The 18,308-nt window shown below is 51.0% G+C and overlaps 1 protein-coding gene and 1 long non-coding RNA gene across 3 annotated transcripts in view; both read left to right on the top strand.

Moving 5' to 3' along the window:
- The first annotated feature begins 3,885 nt into the window (after positions 1-3,885).
- On the top strand, positions 3,886-8,251 carry LOC139079965 (uncharacterized). The gene is made up of 3 exons (XR_011534025.1): positions 3,886-4,065; positions 6,004-6,159; positions 6,521-8,251. It is a non-coding gene; the product is annotated as an uncharacterized lncRNA (long non-coding RNA).
- Positions 8,252-11,109: 2,858 nt separating this feature from the next.
- Positions 11,110-18,308, top strand: part of RIPK4 (receptor interacting serine/threonine kinase 4) — a 30,859-nt gene continuing 23,660 nt past the window's right edge. Inside the window, exon 1 of one of the 2 annotated variants that reach the window (XM_070597916.1) lies at positions 11,110-11,392. In XM_070597916.1, coding sequence (XP_070454017.1) covers positions 11,382-11,392 — 11 coding nt within the window. In that variant the 5' untranslated portion in view covers positions 11,110-11,381. Of the gene's footprint in view, positions 11,393-14,841; positions 15,097-18,308 lie in introns of those variants that run through there. The other variant, XM_070597915.1, reaches the window with a different exon arrangement.

Here is an 18,308-nt window from a genome sequence, read left to right as displayed (position 1 = left end):
TGAATGTTAATTGAAAATGATTAGTTAACAGTAATTTATCATTATTGGTTCACAAATTGTAACAAAGTGCCACACTGATAATAGTGTCAATAATCGGGGAAGTTATTGGGGGGCGGTTGCAGGGGGAGAAGGGGTACACGAGAATTTTTGCTTTCTGTGTGTAAACCTAAAACTGCTCTAAAAAAAGTCTATTAATTTTGTTGAGACATACATATATGTATGTATATATATAAAATAATATGTGTGTATATGCACATATACGTGTGTATATGACTATGTATGTATATATGTGCATGTGCATATGTATGTGCATATATGTATACGCGTTTGTGTGTGATGTGCATGTGTGTGCACGTATGTATATATGTGTACGTGTGTGTGCGTGTGTGTATAGAGAGAGAGGGAGGGAGCAAGCATTAGTGGGAGATCAAAATGGTTAGCTCCCTTGGAGAGCTCTTCATCAGTATCTTTTAAAGTTGAGCATGCATCTCCCCCACAATTTAGCAATTCCACAGCTGGTATTTACCCAAGAGAAATGGCATCCTATTATGGGATGCCTTCAGGTGAGTACACCCATGGCAGCGGGAGGTGAGGGTGTGAGAAGATGAGGATGCTATGTGGCCTTCTCGTCGCTGTTTCCCTTCTCTTACACATTTTCACTTCTATCCACGTGATGCACATGCCGTGGGTACCGAAGGCTCGGGTCCTCGGTCAGTCCTGGGAAACTCCTTGCACGCTTTCTTGGATGATTCGCACCCTATCACCTTCTCTCCTCTCCCTTTCTGGAATTCCTGCTAGTCGGATGTTGGGCTTCTTCCGTGGATCTACTTTACTTTTTCCTTCAATGTTTTCTCTCTTTTCCTTTTGTTGCAATCTCTGGAGGATTTCCTTGGCTTTTTAAAATGTTTAGTTTTGACCATCATGTGTTAGTTTCCAAGAGTTCTTTCTGGTTCCCAGTCCTCTTTCTGTCGCCTGTTCTGACCCAATGTCATTGGTGCAACATCTTGTTCCTCTGAGATGACACACAGGTCTTTCGTTTTAAGTACCCACCCGCCTCGTCTCTCAACTGTCTCTGTTTTTTCTTTGTTCCCATTTTCTGATTGTTTTCTGTGTTTTCTCATCCTGGAGCCTTTCCCCAATCCCCGCTAATCCTGAAGGCTCTTTGGGGTTGGGTAGGGCTGGTGGACCCGTCAGCGTCGCGGGTCACTTCCACAGAGGGCCCCCAAATGCCCCGGTGTAGACAGAGCGGCTCTTCTCTGTGGTGGGCGGTGGGGGTGGGGGTGGTTCTGGTGACAGTGCTCTGGGGAGGGGGCTCTGGTGCAGCTCAGCAGGAGAGTCTGGTTCAGGTTCACGCACACGCACGCACGTGCACACACACGTGCGCAAACACACGGTAAAGAAAAGCACCTCACACCTTAGGAGGGAAGGCCATATAAGGATAGAGTTTTATAAAAATTAGTAAACTTTTCACGTATTCTGCAGTCCTACCTTTGATCTTTTCCAGCTTCCCACTAAATAGGTCTTACATTTGAGCCGTATCTTTAATAATATTAACTTTTCATTCAACAAATTAAAAATGTGTTTAAATAACATATCGTTTGTTTAAGCTTTAAATTACAAATGAAATGAGGAGTCACAAAGCAGAGGTGTGTTTGGAAATAATTTACAGATTACGTTAATTAAAGTCACTTTCATGGGAGATCCCTCGAGCTTTGAAACCGCGGACGCCTCCGTAAGTCAGCACCCGGGAGCGCCCACGACGCCTCTGCTAGGACAGTGTGTATGTGACAGCTCTGCACGACCCTTCCAGACCTTCAGAAGAGGAGTCAGAACTGGAACCAGTTACAGAGAACATGAAAACCCTGATTTCTGCAGAATTATTAGTTGCGTGTATAACTCGGACCTACTGTTGATTTATACCTTGTAAATGATAGATTATTACAGAAAAGGAAATACGTGTTACTGACTTGTAAAATTAAGAGTAAAAAATGAAAACTCATGATAATCTCACTATTGCTTACGGATAGAAGTAACTAATCAGCTAGGGAGGGGGGTGGCCTTTTAAGAAACTATAAGTAAACTTGAATAATACAGTTTATCTTTTGTTCTTAGAATAGCCTAAAGGCTCACTGCATTCAGTACGATGCATCGCACTTGGGTAGAAATGGGAGCTTAGTGTTTATATAAAATTAGTGGACAGGCAGGGCAGAGGAGGAAGAAAGAGCATCGCTGTCTGGAGGAGCGAGCCCCCTAAATACGTCTTCACCTTGCGGGGGAGAACCAGCGCGACTTCCAGCGTGCCTGCATTATCAGAGCTTATTAGCGTTGCTGGTTATTCTGTGCTCCTATCTCCCTTTCAGATTCAGAGCTCCTTAACTTCCATTCTCTCATACCCCAGGACACAGGTGACGACAGAACCTGAACATCACATTTCCTTTATCCCTCAACACACACACCAGCCTCTGAACAACGATGCCCACTGCGCGATTATTGGAAAAGGTCTATGATTTTTCTTCCTTTCTTGTAGTTCTTTTTGACCTTGGGGTATTTCCCACTAGGAGGATTTCCAAATTTCCACACGTTAAAGTCACTTGGAATAGCCCACCTCTGGTTGGTCAGGCCACTCAGTAGATGCCCATTTGGTCTGTCTGTCCTATTTTCTTTTTTATATTTAGGGATTGCTTTTTTAAGGCTCATTGGTTTCATAGGTCTGTGAAACGTTTGCGTCGTTCCCCAGTCAGAGCATAAAACAAGGCACACGCAGAGAAGTTGCGTTTCCATCCCAGTGGGCCTTCCGCTCTCCCTCCGCTTAGAGGTCCTTCAGAAATACTTTCGGAGTATTCTCCCACTGCTTAGTTTCAAGATAGAAGCAGTTTAGATAGAGAGAGAGAGAGATAGTAGATAGTCGATAGATAAATAGTTGATAGTTGATTGACAAATTATGATAGATAAATAGTTGATAGATAGATACATAGACATGGCGGATAGATAGGCAGCTGCCTTCCTGTCACCTGTCTGTCTTGGATAAACGGTAACATTCACTTCACACTCTCTTCCACCTTGCTCTCTTCACAGAGATCTCTGTGATCTCTCCAGAGCCGTGTGTAGAGATCATCCTTCTCCCTTTTCATGACTGCATAGTACTCCTCCACATGGATGAGTCATGATAATCCACCCAGTGCCCCACCAACGCGAATTGGGGTTGCTTCTGATCTTTTACTTTTACAGATTGTATAATATTTTAACAGAAATCGGTCTCATTAGGTAAACGCCTACAACTTGCTCTTTCATTGAATATAATTTGATGCGTTATATTTGTCCACATCAATGGGAGAATACGCCAGACGGGATTAACGGTAGGTTAGACATTTTCAGTGCACACCTGAGAGCCGGTGACAGCAGCCCAGACTGGAAGAAGACAGGCGGGCAGAGCCGACACTGGCGCAGGGCACAGACGGGAGGATGCTGTTCTGAGGACACATTCATTCATTCGATCCCCACAACAATTCTGTGAAGTGGGGAACCTTAGTCTCACCTTCCTCATTCTACAGAGGGAGAAACTGAGGCAAGAGGGCCCAGGTCACCTGCTGGGGGAGGTGGAGGGGTGGCCCAGGCTGCTGAGCAGTGCTGCTTGCTTCCATCAGGCTGGGTCCCCGGGATTTCACTGAGGGACGCAGGGGGCAGAGCCGGCCATGGCCACCTGTGCCCACAGCAGCGCCTGGCACAAGGCAGGTGCACCAGAAACATATGTTAAGTGGATGAGTGACCTTCAGGGTGGGGGTCTGGTAGGCTCATCCCTGGGTGCTCTCGACTTCCCAGCAGCCACGGCTGCAGTTCCCACGCTCGGCCCGCAGGTGGCAGAGGGTCCCCTCGTGGAAAGGCTCCCTTGAGAATTTGGCAGAGCCACCGGGCGAGTGTGAGAAGTAGTACCGGGGAGATTCCTTTCCAAATAGACGCCTTGTGGAGAAGCGTCTTGGCTGGCGAGGTCTGATCCAGAACAGCGATGGGAGAGACCCCGCTGGCAGAGCGACATGCATATGGGGCTCGCAGACAGCCCCTGGGCAGGTAGGACTCCCTCTGGGAGAGAGGGAGGAGGCAGCAAGAGGAAGGCCGGATCAGAACGGGGCGGGGGAGGGGGGCAGCCAACCTGCGGACGCCCCGTTTTGAGATCATTTTAATACAGCCGGTTCAGCTCCAGAAAGAGCACCTCATTTCTCTGCTCCTTTTTGTGGGAGGACCTGTCCGGACAGGTGAGGGCTCTCGCCCTGACAATTCTTTTTACTGACCTCAAACAGCAGCATCAGGCTTCATGGTTGTGGCTTAGAAATAACTCTTTTAAAAAATGAAACAGCCTGCAAAGGTGTGAGTCTACCAGTTTTGCCAAGAAAAAGACTGCCTGGCTTTAGAAAATAGGGTTAAAAGGAAACAGGAAAGCTTTAAGGCCCGGTATTAGTGAGGGTTCTCCAGAGAAACAGAACCAAGAGGAAATTAGATAGATAGACAGATAGACAGATAGATAGATAGATAGATGATAGACAGACAGATAATATATAGACAGACATAGATACAGACAGATGATAGGTAGATGATATAGACAGACAGGTAGATAGACAGATGGGTAGACAGATAGAAGATAGAAAAATATATTTATTATAAGGAATTAGCTCACACGATTTTGGAGTCTGACAAGTCCCAAGACGTGCAGGGTGAACTGACAAGCTGAAGACCCAGGAGGGCCAATGGTCTAGTTCCAGTCTGCAGAATGGGAGGCTCAAGACCCACAAAAAGCCCATGTTTCAGTTCAAAGGCCATCAGGCAGGAGTTCTCTCTTACTTCTTTTTATGCCTTCAACTGATTGGACAAGGCTCACCCACATTAGGGAGAGTAATCTGCTTTACTCAGTCTACTGATTTGAATGTTAATCTCGTCTAAAAACACCCTCATGGAGCCAGTCCTGGTGGCCTAGTGGTTAAGTTTGGTGTGCTCTGCTTCGGATGTCCAGGTTCGGTTCCCACGAGTGGACCAACACCATTTGTCTGTCAGTGGCCATGCTGTGGTGGAAGCTCACATACAAAAAAAGGAAGATTGGCAGCGGATGTTAGCTCAGGGAAAATCTTCCTTAGCAAGAAAGAGGAAGATTGGCAACAGATATTAGCTCAGGGCTAATCTTCCTCAGCAAAAAAAAAAAACCCCAAAAAACAACAACAAACCCTCACAGAACGCTCTGAAAGTTTAACCAAATATCTGGGCACCATGTGGCCCAGCCAAGTTGTCACATAAAATTAATTATCATAGACCCTCCTCCCCCAGATGAGCTTATTAACCAGCTACAGTCATAGGCCCAGAGTGGACACCGAGAAATTCAGTGTCTCTTGTTTTGGGACAAAATAAGGATCCCTGTAAATGTGACAAAGATATTGATCTAAGTGGGTATATTAGTTTCCTGGAGCTGCCATATCAACATCCTACTAACTGGGCGGCTTCAAACCACAGGAATTCATCCTTTCCCAGCTCTGGAGGGTCCTCCCTGCCTCTTCCAGCTCCTGGTGTTTGCCAGCCATCCACCGTGCTCCATGCTTCATAGATGCATCACTCCGGCCACATGGCCGTCTTCTCCCTGTGCACATCGTGTCGTGTACAAGACGTGTCTTCACATCGTCTCCCTCTGCACATACGTGTCTGTCCAATTTTTCCCTCTTTCTAAGGACACAGTCACATTGGATTAGAGCCCATCCTCATGACCTCATCTTAACTCCATCATCTGCACAGACCTATTTCCAAATAAGGTTGCGTTCACAGATACTGGGAGTTAGGACTGCAACGTATCTTTTGGGGAGGGGTGCCCAATTCAGCCCGTAACAGTGAGTCTCACCAGGTCCTGCGGGTGCACAGCCCCCAAGTTCCCCGCCCCCAGCCACTCCCGGGGGAGGCGAGGAGTCCCAGGGTTTCCACCATCCACTTGATGCGGCCGCTTTCCTCACCTCTGTCCTCTGATCCTTGCAGAATTGTCTGCCATTTGAACTGCCAAGACTCTTGAAACAGCTGTGAAGACGCCGCAGTCAACTCAAGGGCTTTAAGACGATGCTGACAAAACATCAAACGCTTCCCTTGAGGAGGTGGTGGAACATTTTGACCATTTTGGCAGCCCTCTCTCCCTGGGTGAGTCTGTGGGGCCGGCTGCAGCAAGCATTGCCCAACGTCTGTGCCCTGTTCACTGGCCCTGGCCCCACCCCCCAGGGGCCCCATCCCCGAGGACAGGCTTGGGTCCCAAGCGCAGGCCCTGCCAGCTGGGCCCTTTCCTGTGGTTCTGCCTGGTTTGTCATCCAGAGCTCGCAGGGCGGGGGGCATGCCGTCTGTGCCAGCTGTGAGCTCCAGACAAGGGAGGCCAACGAGCTGTCCCCAGTGGGCAAGTTAACTGGTCAGATCTTCCCCCACGTCTCGTAAAAATACACCAGGGGCTGCCGGTCACTTTCTGCTCCCTGAACCGCTCTGTCCCTGGGCTCTGCTGACCTGCTTTCAGGAAACTTCCCGAAATAGGCATCCAGGTTCCGGAAGGGACGGCTTGGCTGTTTCTGGACCTCTCTGGGCCTCGTCCCCAGCCGTAGACAAGATGGGTCCAGAGCCTGCTTTGTCACTAAGACCGCCATTAACGGTGCGAGATCTGATGCTGGTCATTCCAACTTCATCTTCAGCTGCGGGCTCCAGGCCCACGCCCACCGTGGAAAATAAAATGGTTTTTCAGGATCAGAGGCCCCTAACTCACCCCCCTGCCCCAGGTTATTCTAAAGCTCTAAGGTGCTCACCACTCACTGTTTTCACTAACTGTTCCTAACTTCAAATTCCTTTTACATAAACAAACAGGGGCCCCTGGACCCTGGTCAGTGACACTGACATCGCAGGTCCAGAAAATAGGTCCTGTTCTTCTTTCTATCTTGCTCTCAAAAGAAGGAAAGCTGGTTTTCAAGGTTTTAGAGCTTCACACTTCCTCAGTTGGTATCGTCATCAACACGCATTGGCATGAAGTTGGTACAGTACTAGACAGAGGTTTTAAGGCGCCTACACTTCCCATCAAGCTCTGTAACATTTTCAAGGACGGGACCCATAGTTGGTCCCTTTGGACAGACCATAATTGGTCTGTCGCCTCTTTCTTCTGACTTCAGAGCAACAGGACAAAGTTGCCTTTTGCTGGTGTCACGATTTTAAAATTCCAGGCTCATTGCATTTCTTGATGCGTCTGGTGATGCGAACCAGCCGGCACGTGTCAAACTCCTGCCACCTCTAGCAGGAGTGGGTGTGAGTGCAAAGAAATCCTCCAGGGTGTACAATATTTCTTCCAGAAGTGGGCACTTTTTTGGAAGAAATAGGCCAGAGGTTTGGAAGGAAAAGTTAATTACAAATAAAAAGAGAGAGGAAGAAGAAACAAAGGATGGACATCTTAAGACGCATTTAAGTGTTAACTTTACAGTCAACTTAACTTAGCATATACTTATGACCCGGGGCCCCAGGCTGTGCCGTGGTGCCCCGGAGCAGCGCCGAGAACTCACAGGGGTGCAGCCGGATGTTTTAAATTTGGGAGAGAACCAGCAAAATCTATCAGAAACCATGTGAACTAACTCCATGTAATTCACCCTTTCAACATTAGATTGTGCTACATTCCTTTCGATGATGTCATATCTTGGCAAAGCTGGGCTTTTGGCGGCTGCTGTCATCAAAAGCAATTACTGTGTGAAAATCAGTGTGGGACAAGAAACAAGGGGAGCAGGGGCCAATGATTCCCAGGTTTGAGGAGTTGTGCAGTGCCCAACAGGCACAACTATGCTTACTTAAGGCATAACTGTGCTTACTTAAGAATGAAAGAAATTTTTTTCTTCAATTTGTGTGGATCGTTTCTTTAAAAAATGCTATTAAGTTGTTAGAATATAAATTTTAAAAAAATTGAAGTGAAATTCACATCACATAAAGTTAACCTTTTTTATCGGGGTAAAATATGCGTAATATAAAATTGATCATCTTGACCATTTTTAAGTGTACAGTTCAGTGGCATTTAGTACATTCACAGTGGTGTTCAACCACAATGACTGTCTAGTTCCAAAACATCGTCATCACCCCAAAACGAAACCCCACACCCATTAAGAAGCTGCTCCATATTCTCCCCTCCCCCCCAGCCCTTGGCAATCACTCATCTGCTTTCTGTCTCTGTGGTTTTGCCTATTCTGGAAATTCCATATAAATGAACTCCTATAATAACTGGCATCTTGTGTCTGGCTTCTTTCACTTGGCATAGCGTCTTCTGGTGTCCTCCACGTTGTAGCATGAGTCAGCACTCCATTCCTTTTTATGGCTGAATAATATTCCCCCGTGTGGACAGCCTACCTTCTGCTTACCCAGTTGTCCATCAATGGTCGCTTGGGCTGTTTCAGCCTTTTGCTATTGCGAACAATGCTGCTGTGAACGTTTATGTATAAGTTTTTGCTTGAATTCCTGTTTTCAGCTCTTTGGGGGATATACCCAGGAGTGAAATTGCTAGATCATACAGCAATTCTATGCTCAACGTTTTGAGGAATTGCCAGGCTGTCTCCCAGAAATACTTTTTAAGTTGTTCAATCCTAACTAAGTAAACGAAACTGCCGGCATTTCTCTGGGCCCAGGGAAGCTGCAGAAACATCACTGAGATGCTAAGGGTGCTGTGTGCAGAGGACGTTCGGGAACCTCTGACTCAGGGAGCACTTGCTGGACCGCTAGGCACCCCAGGAGTGCTCTGGAGGGCCGAGTACCTGAACCACCAGGCGTCTTAGGGTGAGTGTCAGCAGAGAGGTAACCGAGCACCAGCCTCCCGCGGGGCTCCAGGGCAGGGTAGCGTCCAGGTGGAGGGGATCGGTGCTGTTTTAGACGGGTCACCTGGGAAGATGTCGGTGAGGCGGTGACATTGAACAGGAGGAGGTGAAGGCAGGTGAGGCTGATGGAGCATCAGTGCCAGAACATCCCAGGATGAGGAACCGGACTGCAGAGGGTCTGAGGAAGGAAGGAAGGCGCTCAGGTTGTGGAAGAATAAAAGGCCAGTGTGTTGCTAACAGAGAGGGGGTGATAGTCAGCATGAACCTGGACGGGCGAGTGGGGCAGGGTCATACCACCGCCTCTGCCAGCGGAGGGGCAGAGGAAACCCTGCTCTCACGGGGCCCAGAGGGGAGGAGCCAGGTATTAATCAGCAGGCCCCAGTAAACATGATGATACACCTGGCCACATGCCCTCGAGCTTGAAACAGAGGAATCTGAGCCAGTCTAGGACTCGGGAGAAGACACGATATGCTGAGTGGGAGTTAACCAGGCATCAGCTGAACTTTCCAGATGGACAGGATGGCTTGTGCAAAGGCCCTGTGGAACCCAGAGGAAGGACCTGGGAGAAGCCGGGTGGGGGTGGGGTGGTTGGAGGACCCAGAGCAGTGGAGACTAGAGGATGAGGTTAGAGAGGCAGGCCTATTTCCATCCTAAAACAATGAGAAGGGGAGGGTGTGTGTGTGTGCCTTTTCCAAACATCACCCCTGCAGCATGAGGAACAGGCTGGAGCGGGGCTGTAATGACCCAGCCCAGAACTGTCCGTGAGTTAGGCCCAGGGCTGGCACGGGAGACGGAGTTCCGCCAAGAGATTCTCAGGAGGGTGGAGCGAGTGTCTTGGTGTTCAGACTGCTGACATTTCCCCCCAGGGAAGGGTGTAAATTGAGACCTACATGCCAGGCATCTAACTTGTTGAAGATTATAAATCAAGCGGACAAAATGTTAAATAAAATGCATTCATCCTCCCATTTTGACAAATACACCCTCACAGCAGCGTGGAGGGCCAGGTCCCAAGCCAGAGCCCTCAGACTCTAGCGCTTGCTCTCCACCTCCAGCTTTGTGCACACGGAGAGAGGCCTCGTGTGCCCACTGGGGGACATGCCAGCTCCGTGCCCCAGCTCCACCCATATCCCCTGCAAACAGCTTCCTCCAGCTAGCCTTGGGCCTTAGGGTGCTCATACTAGCAGTGGGGTCACCCCCTGGAGGAGGGACCTGTGCAGGGGTTGGAGGATGAGCTGGGGACATTGGGCTGGGAATTCCGGGGTCACAGGTACCCAGAGCCTGATCTAGGACGGTGGGCACCTCCTGGCCCTGTGTAGACAGGCAGGCCCACCGAAGGCCAGACAGGGGCCCTCTGGAGAGTGGGCCAAGGCAGGTCCAGGGTGGGGCTGCTGGCAGTGGACTGGATCTCGTGGGATGGAGGGGGCATGAGGTACAGCAGACGCCTCTTGGTTCCTGACCTTCAGAACAGAAGGCAGTTTATTCACAGAGATGGGGGACTCTGGAAAGAACCAATTTGGGGGCAAAAATCATAGGCTCATCTAAAACATCTTGAGGCGTCTTAGGGACATCCTAGTGTGGGCGCCATGTTGAATTTTGGGGTCTGGCGCTCCGAGGAGAAGTCTGGGCTAGAGATATAAACGTAGGAGTCTTTGCTGAATAGATGGAAACTGAGGCAGTGGGCTCGGACGAGATCACTAGGGATAAAGAGGAGAGGCTGCAGTTGGGGAGAAGAGAGCCTGGACCGGGGCTTGAGGAGTCCAACACTTGAAGACCAGGGAGTGGAGGATGAGAGTGCAGAGGAGATGACAGGCCACGGTGGAAGTGTAATTCAACAAGCGTCTGCCTAATGCCGGCTCTTGCATAACACCCCACGCCGCTGGCAGGTGATGAAGGATCTTACAGCAAGACCCACCTGGGAGGACAGAAGTGGGACCACTCGAGTCAAAGGAGGTGGCATCTCTGAAAAGGGAGGTTTGTGTAAAAGAAAATATTTGCTTGAGAAAAGCTAGAAGTCAGGAGCTGGTCCCTCCACCTCCTTTCTCCCCCCACCCCCAGGGACGGCGCTGGAAATGCTTGCCACAGAATCTTCTTCCCAAATCACTTTTCCAGAGTAAATGCAGGCAGAATCGCAGCAGTGAACAAGTTATGTTCTTTTAGCAAATAGCATTCAACTTTGCAGGGAATTCTCAAAAAATGGTCTGCAAGCTGCTGCAGGAGCTGCAGTGGGAGAGCAAGGGCTCCTTCCTGGGGAGGAGCCTGCGAGCAGAAAGAGGCTGGGCTGGAGGAGTCACCGGGAGGGGCGGGGAGGGGACGGAAGCGGAGGGCGCCATCTGCGGCCGGGGGTCCACTGCCCCTTCCTGTGGGCCGGTCAAGCGGGAGGACCTTGGGGGCGCTGGCTTCATTCTGGGCCCCGGAGAGCTCGGCCAGTCCCAGGTTGGCCCCAGGACCTAAGTGAGCCACTCGCCTGGGAGGGCTGTGTCAGGGCGGCGCGCCGCTCGGGGACCCTGCGGAGGACAAAGATGAGTTTAAACTTCGCAGAGCAGACGCATGCCCCAGAGGTAACAACCAGCGCTGTTTATCCATCACCTGGTACCTGCCAGGCGCGCTGTTTCCTTGGAGCCCCACGGCCATCCTGAGGCAGGGACCCCTATCGCCCCCATTTCTGGGACCCGCAAACGCACCCACGGTCCTCGCACCCGCTTTCTCCCGGGCCTGCAGGGTCGGGCTGTCCCCACGGTGAGACTCAAAGGCGTGCAGGGTCAGCGAGCGGTGCTAAATGGACACGTGGAGAAGGGGACATCCCCTGGGGGCCAGGAATGTCCGGAGGACCTGAAGCAGAGGTGCGGCCTGTTGAGATGCGCCGTCCGAGGGCCCGGTGCAGGAGGAAGCGGACTTGGGAAATCTTACGCCGGAGGCCAGCAGAAGCCCCCGGGGCTCGCCCTTCCCTCCCCGCGGTCCCTCCCCCCATCACGCGCGCTCGCGGGCGGAGTCAGGCGTCACGTCTCTGAGCTTCCCGCCCTCCGGGCTCACCTCCCCCACATCCCCTACCCGGAGCCCCGCGTTGGCCTGGCGCTGCCCCAGCCGCGCGCCCACGATTTGGGCGGACCGCTTTCCTCGCGCGCGTGGTCCACCCTGGCACGTTCCAGACATGGTCGCATTAATCCTTTCGAAGGTCACCTCCCAAGTCGCAGATGCAAAACTTGCCCTAATATTTTTCTTTAAATCGGTCCACTTTAATAGTTAGGTAAAATGTATTTAAAGAGAAACTTTATGCTTCGGTTAAAAGCTTTCATTGACATAAGTTATTGACATGGTTAGTGGGTTCAATCATTTCAGAGAATATGGATGCTTAAAAAATTATGGATAAAGTTTCTCTGTATAGTAAGAAAATTGCCACAGTTCATTAAGATGAAAAAGTCAATTTAATATACATTTCGTCTTATTTAATATTCTGATTTTTGTATTTTTGGTTATTTTTAATTTTATTATATAGATTTGTTGTATTTTAAAACTAACATTGAAAGCATTAAATATCAATTTGCAAATGCTCACGGAGCAGAGACACGCTCATACGTAAAATGGTGTGTTAGGATTTATTTTTTTCAAAGTTTACAAGTGATAAATTACCTACAGTTCAAAAAAGATGGATCTTTACATTTTGTGCCTTTTAAATGATTTAAATCATTTTAACAAAACAATTTGCTCCGGTGTTCATTTTAAATCTGTGCTGCTAGTTTGTCACTGTTACTTGCTATTGTATTTCTGTTAAATATTTTCACAAAATAAGACTGCAAATATTTTCTTCCCTTTAGACTCGTTAGTCTCCTATCTTAATGTCAGACCAAATTTTCTCTGTCGAAAAGAGTAAGATGTCTTGAACATTTAAACTATCTTTGGGGTTTCTTGGATGGCCAAGGAGTAACCACAAAGGTTTATCTCCTCCGTCATAAAATAAACAACGCTAAAATAATCATTAAAAAAATGGATACTAGAAGTTACTTTTATACTTGGAAATGCCAACCTTAACTGGCAAAGATCGATAGCCATGAACACAAATAACGATTGCTCTCTCGTAATCCCGGAGGGTCTAGAACCTCTGGGTCTTCACAGTTCCTACAAGGAAGTTGGTTTGCCTTTTACAGATTCAAGGATGGAGCCCCTCAGAGTGGGCGGAGTGCCCGCGTAAGGAACACAGACAAGTCTGAGGAGGAGCCCGGCCAGGCCACCCAGCATCCCCTGCCATCTCTGCACCCCCTCCACTTGCTGCTGGGGACTGGCTGTAACAGGCTTCGTGAGCTCTGGTCCCTTGGCCTAGGAGCCCAGCCCCCAGCCTGCAGCAGACACTTCATAAATATTTGTCGAGTGAAGCAAGCAGATGATTAAATAAATGAAATTGGTGTGTTTTATTACTGGACCTGGGTGGACTGTTAGTCACCTGGGCTGCTGAACTGCACGCAGGTGAGACGAGAAATCTTCACGGAGTCTAAGAGAGGTCCCTCCAGCAGAACCCCGGAAACAGTGCCAATGACTCTCATTCTAGTCAATTCATTTTTTTCCCACTAAAATAATGACTATGTTTACTTTCAAGTTATCTTTATAGATTCAAAATCCCAATTATTTTTTTTAAATGTTAGCTTAAATGTTAGTTACCTTTGCCACCGACAAGCTTGAAATAACCACTTGCCATTCTGGGCTCAAGGAGATTAATTTTGATTTCAGGATGATGTGGGAAAGGATGTGGCTGCTTGCCCTTCTTAAGAGGGCCCGGAGCAAGCACGGTCATGTTCCCACCTGTGAACCCTCTCCAAAGAGAAGCCCCGGGGGGGGGACGGGAGGCAGTGGGCTGTTTACAAAGCAGAAATGGGGCTCAATTACTGGCTGTAAAATAAGATTATCATGTGCCCCGTGGAAGGGAAGCTGTGTAGCAGCTGTCACAGTCTTCCATACGCCAGCTAACATCAGCCTCTCTATTCAGGTGACTAACACAAAAACACAGTTAATGTCCTTAAAATGCTCCCTCCTTTGTCTTCCCCATCCTGCCCCCACTATTCATCTCATCTGTCCAAAAATAACCCTTCCCTCACCTACAGACCTACAGGAATGAGTTGTTTGGGGGCGTGGAAGTTTGTGATTACTCTTCTCGACCTCTGACCCAGATATCTTTCCAAGAGCTCAGTACATTCACTCTGGGAATTTTTTTTCTCCCAAAGGTGGAAAAATATCTTTCCTTTTTTAAGCAATCTGTTGTGCATGTAAAAAGTTGTCTTCTAGCAAAGCCTTGGGGGAACCCCTGGCTGTCTTTGTAACGGGGACTTTAGATTTGCTGTTGGGATGATGAAAAAAAGTTACTTCCCGAGTGGAAACTTGGGTGTAAAAAAGCAAGACATGAATCGCCAGGAAATTATGCTGAGTGAAAAAAGCCAGTTCCCCCTAATCTCATACTGTATGATTCCTGCGTACAAATATATTTTGAAATAGAATTTCAGAAATAAAGGAAAGATTAGTGATGGTGAGGGCTCGTGGGTTCGGTTATAAAAGGGCTACAGGGAGGGGTCCTTGTGTGAAGGAATGTTTTCTATCTGGACTGTGGTGGTGGATACACGCGCCTACGCAGGCGATTAATATTGGATAGAACTTAATTCTCACACGCAAACGAGGACAAATGAAACGGGGGAAGTCTGAATAAGATCGGTGGATTGTATAAAAGTCAGTATTCTGGTTGTGAGAGTATACTTTTTTTTTTTTGCAAAGTGATAGCACTGGGGAAAAGTGGGCAGAAGGAATTATTACAACTGCTTGCGACTACAATGGCCTACACACGCACACCCACTCATATACACACGCACACACGAATACACGCAGGCCCGCAGGTGCGCGCGCCGCCCGGCCCTGAGCACGCTCTGCGCCCCCGGGGCGAGCGCGGAGACCCCAGGCGTCCGTGGGTCGGCGGGAGGGGACCCGGCCCCCGGGGGCGGGCCCGGCGGAGGGCGGGGCGCGCGGCGGAAGTGAGGTCGGCGGGCGGGGCGCGCACCTGGGCACCTGGGCGGCCGCGGCGGGCCGGCGGCTGCGAGACGCGCGCGATGGAGGGGGAGAGCGGGAGCCCGTGGGCCCTCGGGCTGCTGCGCACCTTCGACGCGGGCGAGTTCGCGGGCTGGGAGAAGGTCGGCTCGGGGGGCTTCGGGCAGGTGTACAAGGTGCGCCACGTCCACTGGAAGACGTGGCTCGCCATCAAGTGCTCGCCCAGCCTGCACGTCGACGACAGGTCAGCGGCCCGGGCGGGGGCGCCGCGGCGCTGGGCGGCCGGCCGGGAGGGCCTAGCGGCGGCGGGCCGGGGTCGGGGGGCTTGGATTCCGGGGCTCTCCTTCTCTCCTCCTGAGTGGTCTCCGAGGCAAACCGAGCGCCGGGCGCGGCCGTGAGCCCCAGGCGGAGTCAGCGCGGGTGGCGCGGCCGCAGGGACGCGGGGACTGGTTTGGTGAGCTCCGGTCCCCGGGCTCTTGCTCCTGGGGGGCACCTCGGGGGCTCGCGTTTGGCCGAGACGCTGTAGGGTGCCTGGTGGGGCCACCTGGCTTCCCGTGAGGCCCCAGATTTTCAGGGTCGCGAGTTCGTCTTGCCCCTTGGACCCCGCGGCCGCCAGAGGCGCGTCCGGCCCGCCCGGGACCCACCTGGGCGCTGCGGTCTGCGCCCGGCTTAGAGAAATTGCCGTGTGGGGATCTGGGCTTTGTGAGTGAGTGAAACTCCGTTCGACTTACTTAGTAATTTGCGTTGAAACACAAATTGGTGTAAGACGGTAATTATTTCGGTCGGAAGCGCTGGCTTGCTTGGCCCAGGCTCCCTCGGCGCCCGGGCACTTGCGCGTCGGCTCTTCGGGGCGTGGGCCTGGCCGTGGGGTCGGGGAGGCGGCCCGGGGGGCTCGTTCCGCCCAGTGCTTCCTCGCCTCACGCCCTCGTTTTAGCTGGCTTAATTTCGAGGGCGAGCCTCTGGGGAGGGGCCTTGCGTTAACCCGCTTTGTGGCCGTGCCATGGCGCCCTCCTGACCCCCAGTTTCCCCGTCCGAAAGCCTGGACGCAACCTGCCTATCCCTTCCTAACGGGGGTGCTCAAGTTAATAAAGACAATTGGAAAGGACGCAGAGCCGCTCCAGTTAAATTCCCTCGGTCGATTATGGTCTGTGCGTGATTTAGGGGTAGCGGCTGGAAGGATGGTGTCCAGAAGCAGCTCCCTTTTTTGCATTTCGCCGTATGTGGTTGTGTTTTAATAATAATAATTTACGTGTGAGTTTTCAGTGGAGCACATTTAAATTACTTGTATGGTGATTTTGTATTCTGCTTAGAAGTTAGGTTGTGTTTGCGTTCAGTATGGAAATCCCTCTGATACAGCCAGGCCTGGAAGCTCACAGACTCAGAGCAGCAGCTCCTTTTAAACTCCACATAGCCTTTGCTGTCTCAGAGACCCGATTTCTGATCCGCAGCTTGTTAAGTGATGGGGCCTCCAAAACCCAGCTTTTCCCCTGGAGCATGGTGGGGATTCCCATCTCCGGGGTGGCTGTGTGCGTCCCCAGGACTGAGGTATACAGAAGGATGGCAGTGTGTGCTGCCACGGCCAGCAACACTGAACAGGCCCTGGGGAGAAGAGGCCCCCGCACTCTCTGCCTTTGCGTTTGTGTCCTGGCCTAGGCGCTTACACGGTAGAGCTATTGCAGTTTTTGTTACAAGCCTCAACCCCTGTGTTCCTTGGAAACTTAATCAGAGTGGTGACAAGTGTCATAAAAATATAAGTAACTCAAAGGTGAGATGCTTGTGAAGCTGTGCAAACCCTTCCTCCCCTCGCTGTGCCACGTATCCTGGGAACATCTCACGCCGGGAGGGGCACTGTGGTTGTTTTGATGGAATCCAAACCACTTTGAATACCAGCCAGTGGTTAGATCCTGAAAGGCAAGACCTTGCCCTAGGGGTATTTTTACACTCCCTGGGACATTTGTCTGATGGAATCTTCCAGTCCAAGCGAGTTTTATTCATCGGGGCAGTTTTAACACCAATTTCTGGTATTGGAAGGGCAAAGTAAACAAACCCGGCCCCAGGCTGACTCATCAGCCTGCATCTTTAGAATCTGTTATTTCCAGCCACCAGGCCCTTGTTTCTTGGGTGGCCCAGTGGCAGGTAGGGTTTCTCCATTGGAGGCGCGTCATTTAGGATGTTGCATAGTCTGGTTGAAAAGTGTTTTGTCCTTTAATTGGAAGTCTTTTCCTGCCCTGCCCGAACTAGGCAGGTGGTGGCTTGTCCTGGGTGGCTAGGTCCCGGTCACCATCACCCAACAGGAAGCAATCCACCTCCTGCACTTTGCCGGGCCGGGTAGGGCGGGCTGGAGTTCTGCGTTGGCAGCAGTGGGTGATTTTTTGAGAAGATGGTCAAACCTCGGTTCTTTGTAAAGAAAACTGGGTTAATTATTGAGTGTATTCAGCTTCAGGTCCTGAGAGGAATTTGTGTCGCTCCCGCCGCAGGGCAAGAGAAACTGGTCGCATCGCAATCCTGCAGGGTTGCATCCAGACCTTGGAAGAGTTGTGCTGCTCATCCTGCCAAATTCTGGCAGTTTGGCCTCAGTGCGCTTTCAGGGAGCTGCCTCCCATCGTCACCCCGCTGTTTGCAAGATGTTCCCTGGAGTGGGGAATAGGACTTTCCTGGGGGCAGCCCCCCCGGGGCTGTGGGCCCCTCCTGGCTGTCTTGAAGGATGACATCTCTCACCAGTGCCACGAGGGCTGGGCCTTTCCTTTCCCAGGGCACATGGAGTCATTTGTGGCCCCCGCCATGTGTTACTTGGGGACCCACCGCAGGTACAGGTGTAGGCCGGGCTGATTTTCATTGGCTGCCTGTCCCTCCAGGCAGGCCAGGGTCCCCTGGTCCCCTGCTCCTGCCCTTCCCTCGGCCTTATGCCACCCTTTGGCCACAGCGGGGCGTGATCCCCAGCAGCCGCCCGGGACCATGTGAGCATGTACTTCAGTGTGGGAAACGTCAGGGGCTGCACAGCACCCTACACCTCTCAAAGATCCCAAGGAGCAGAGAAACGCCTGCCAGGGGGGCTTCCAAGGGGACCTTCGGAGAGTCCACAAGAGACGCCCCACTGATCTGTTTCCTGCTCCTTAAGGGCATGTCTGCTGGCTTTGAGGAGACCTGGCTCCCTGGCTGGCCCTCATTAGGGGGTCTTGGGGGCCAAGGCAGAGTCTAGGGGTGGGGACATTCCATTTAGACAAGAACAGGTGACCCCAGAGGCCCCATCTCTTCGTTCCCTCGGGCTCAGAGGAGGCTCTGCGTAGCTGAGGGCCTGGCCCAGGCGGCAGCCCCAGCAGCTCCAGCGAGATGGGCACCGGCTGGTCGGGACGAGCCTGAGCAAACCCAGGGTTTGTAAGTACAAGCTGATGATCGGACAAGCCCGATTCTTGTCAGTTTTAAAAATAGCAGTGTGGGAACCCCTTGGAGGCTCCC

This window comes from Equus przewalskii, chromosome 27 (genome assembly GCF_037783145.1).
Source record: "Equus przewalskii isolate Varuska chromosome 27, EquPr2, whole genome shotgun sequence".
Classification (NCBI taxonomy): Eukaryota; Metazoa; Chordata; class Mammalia; order Perissodactyla; family Equidae; genus Equus; species Equus przewalskii.
The sequence above is the reverse complement of the archived record's forward strand: the minus strand, read 5'-3'. Positions and strand labels throughout refer to the sequence as shown.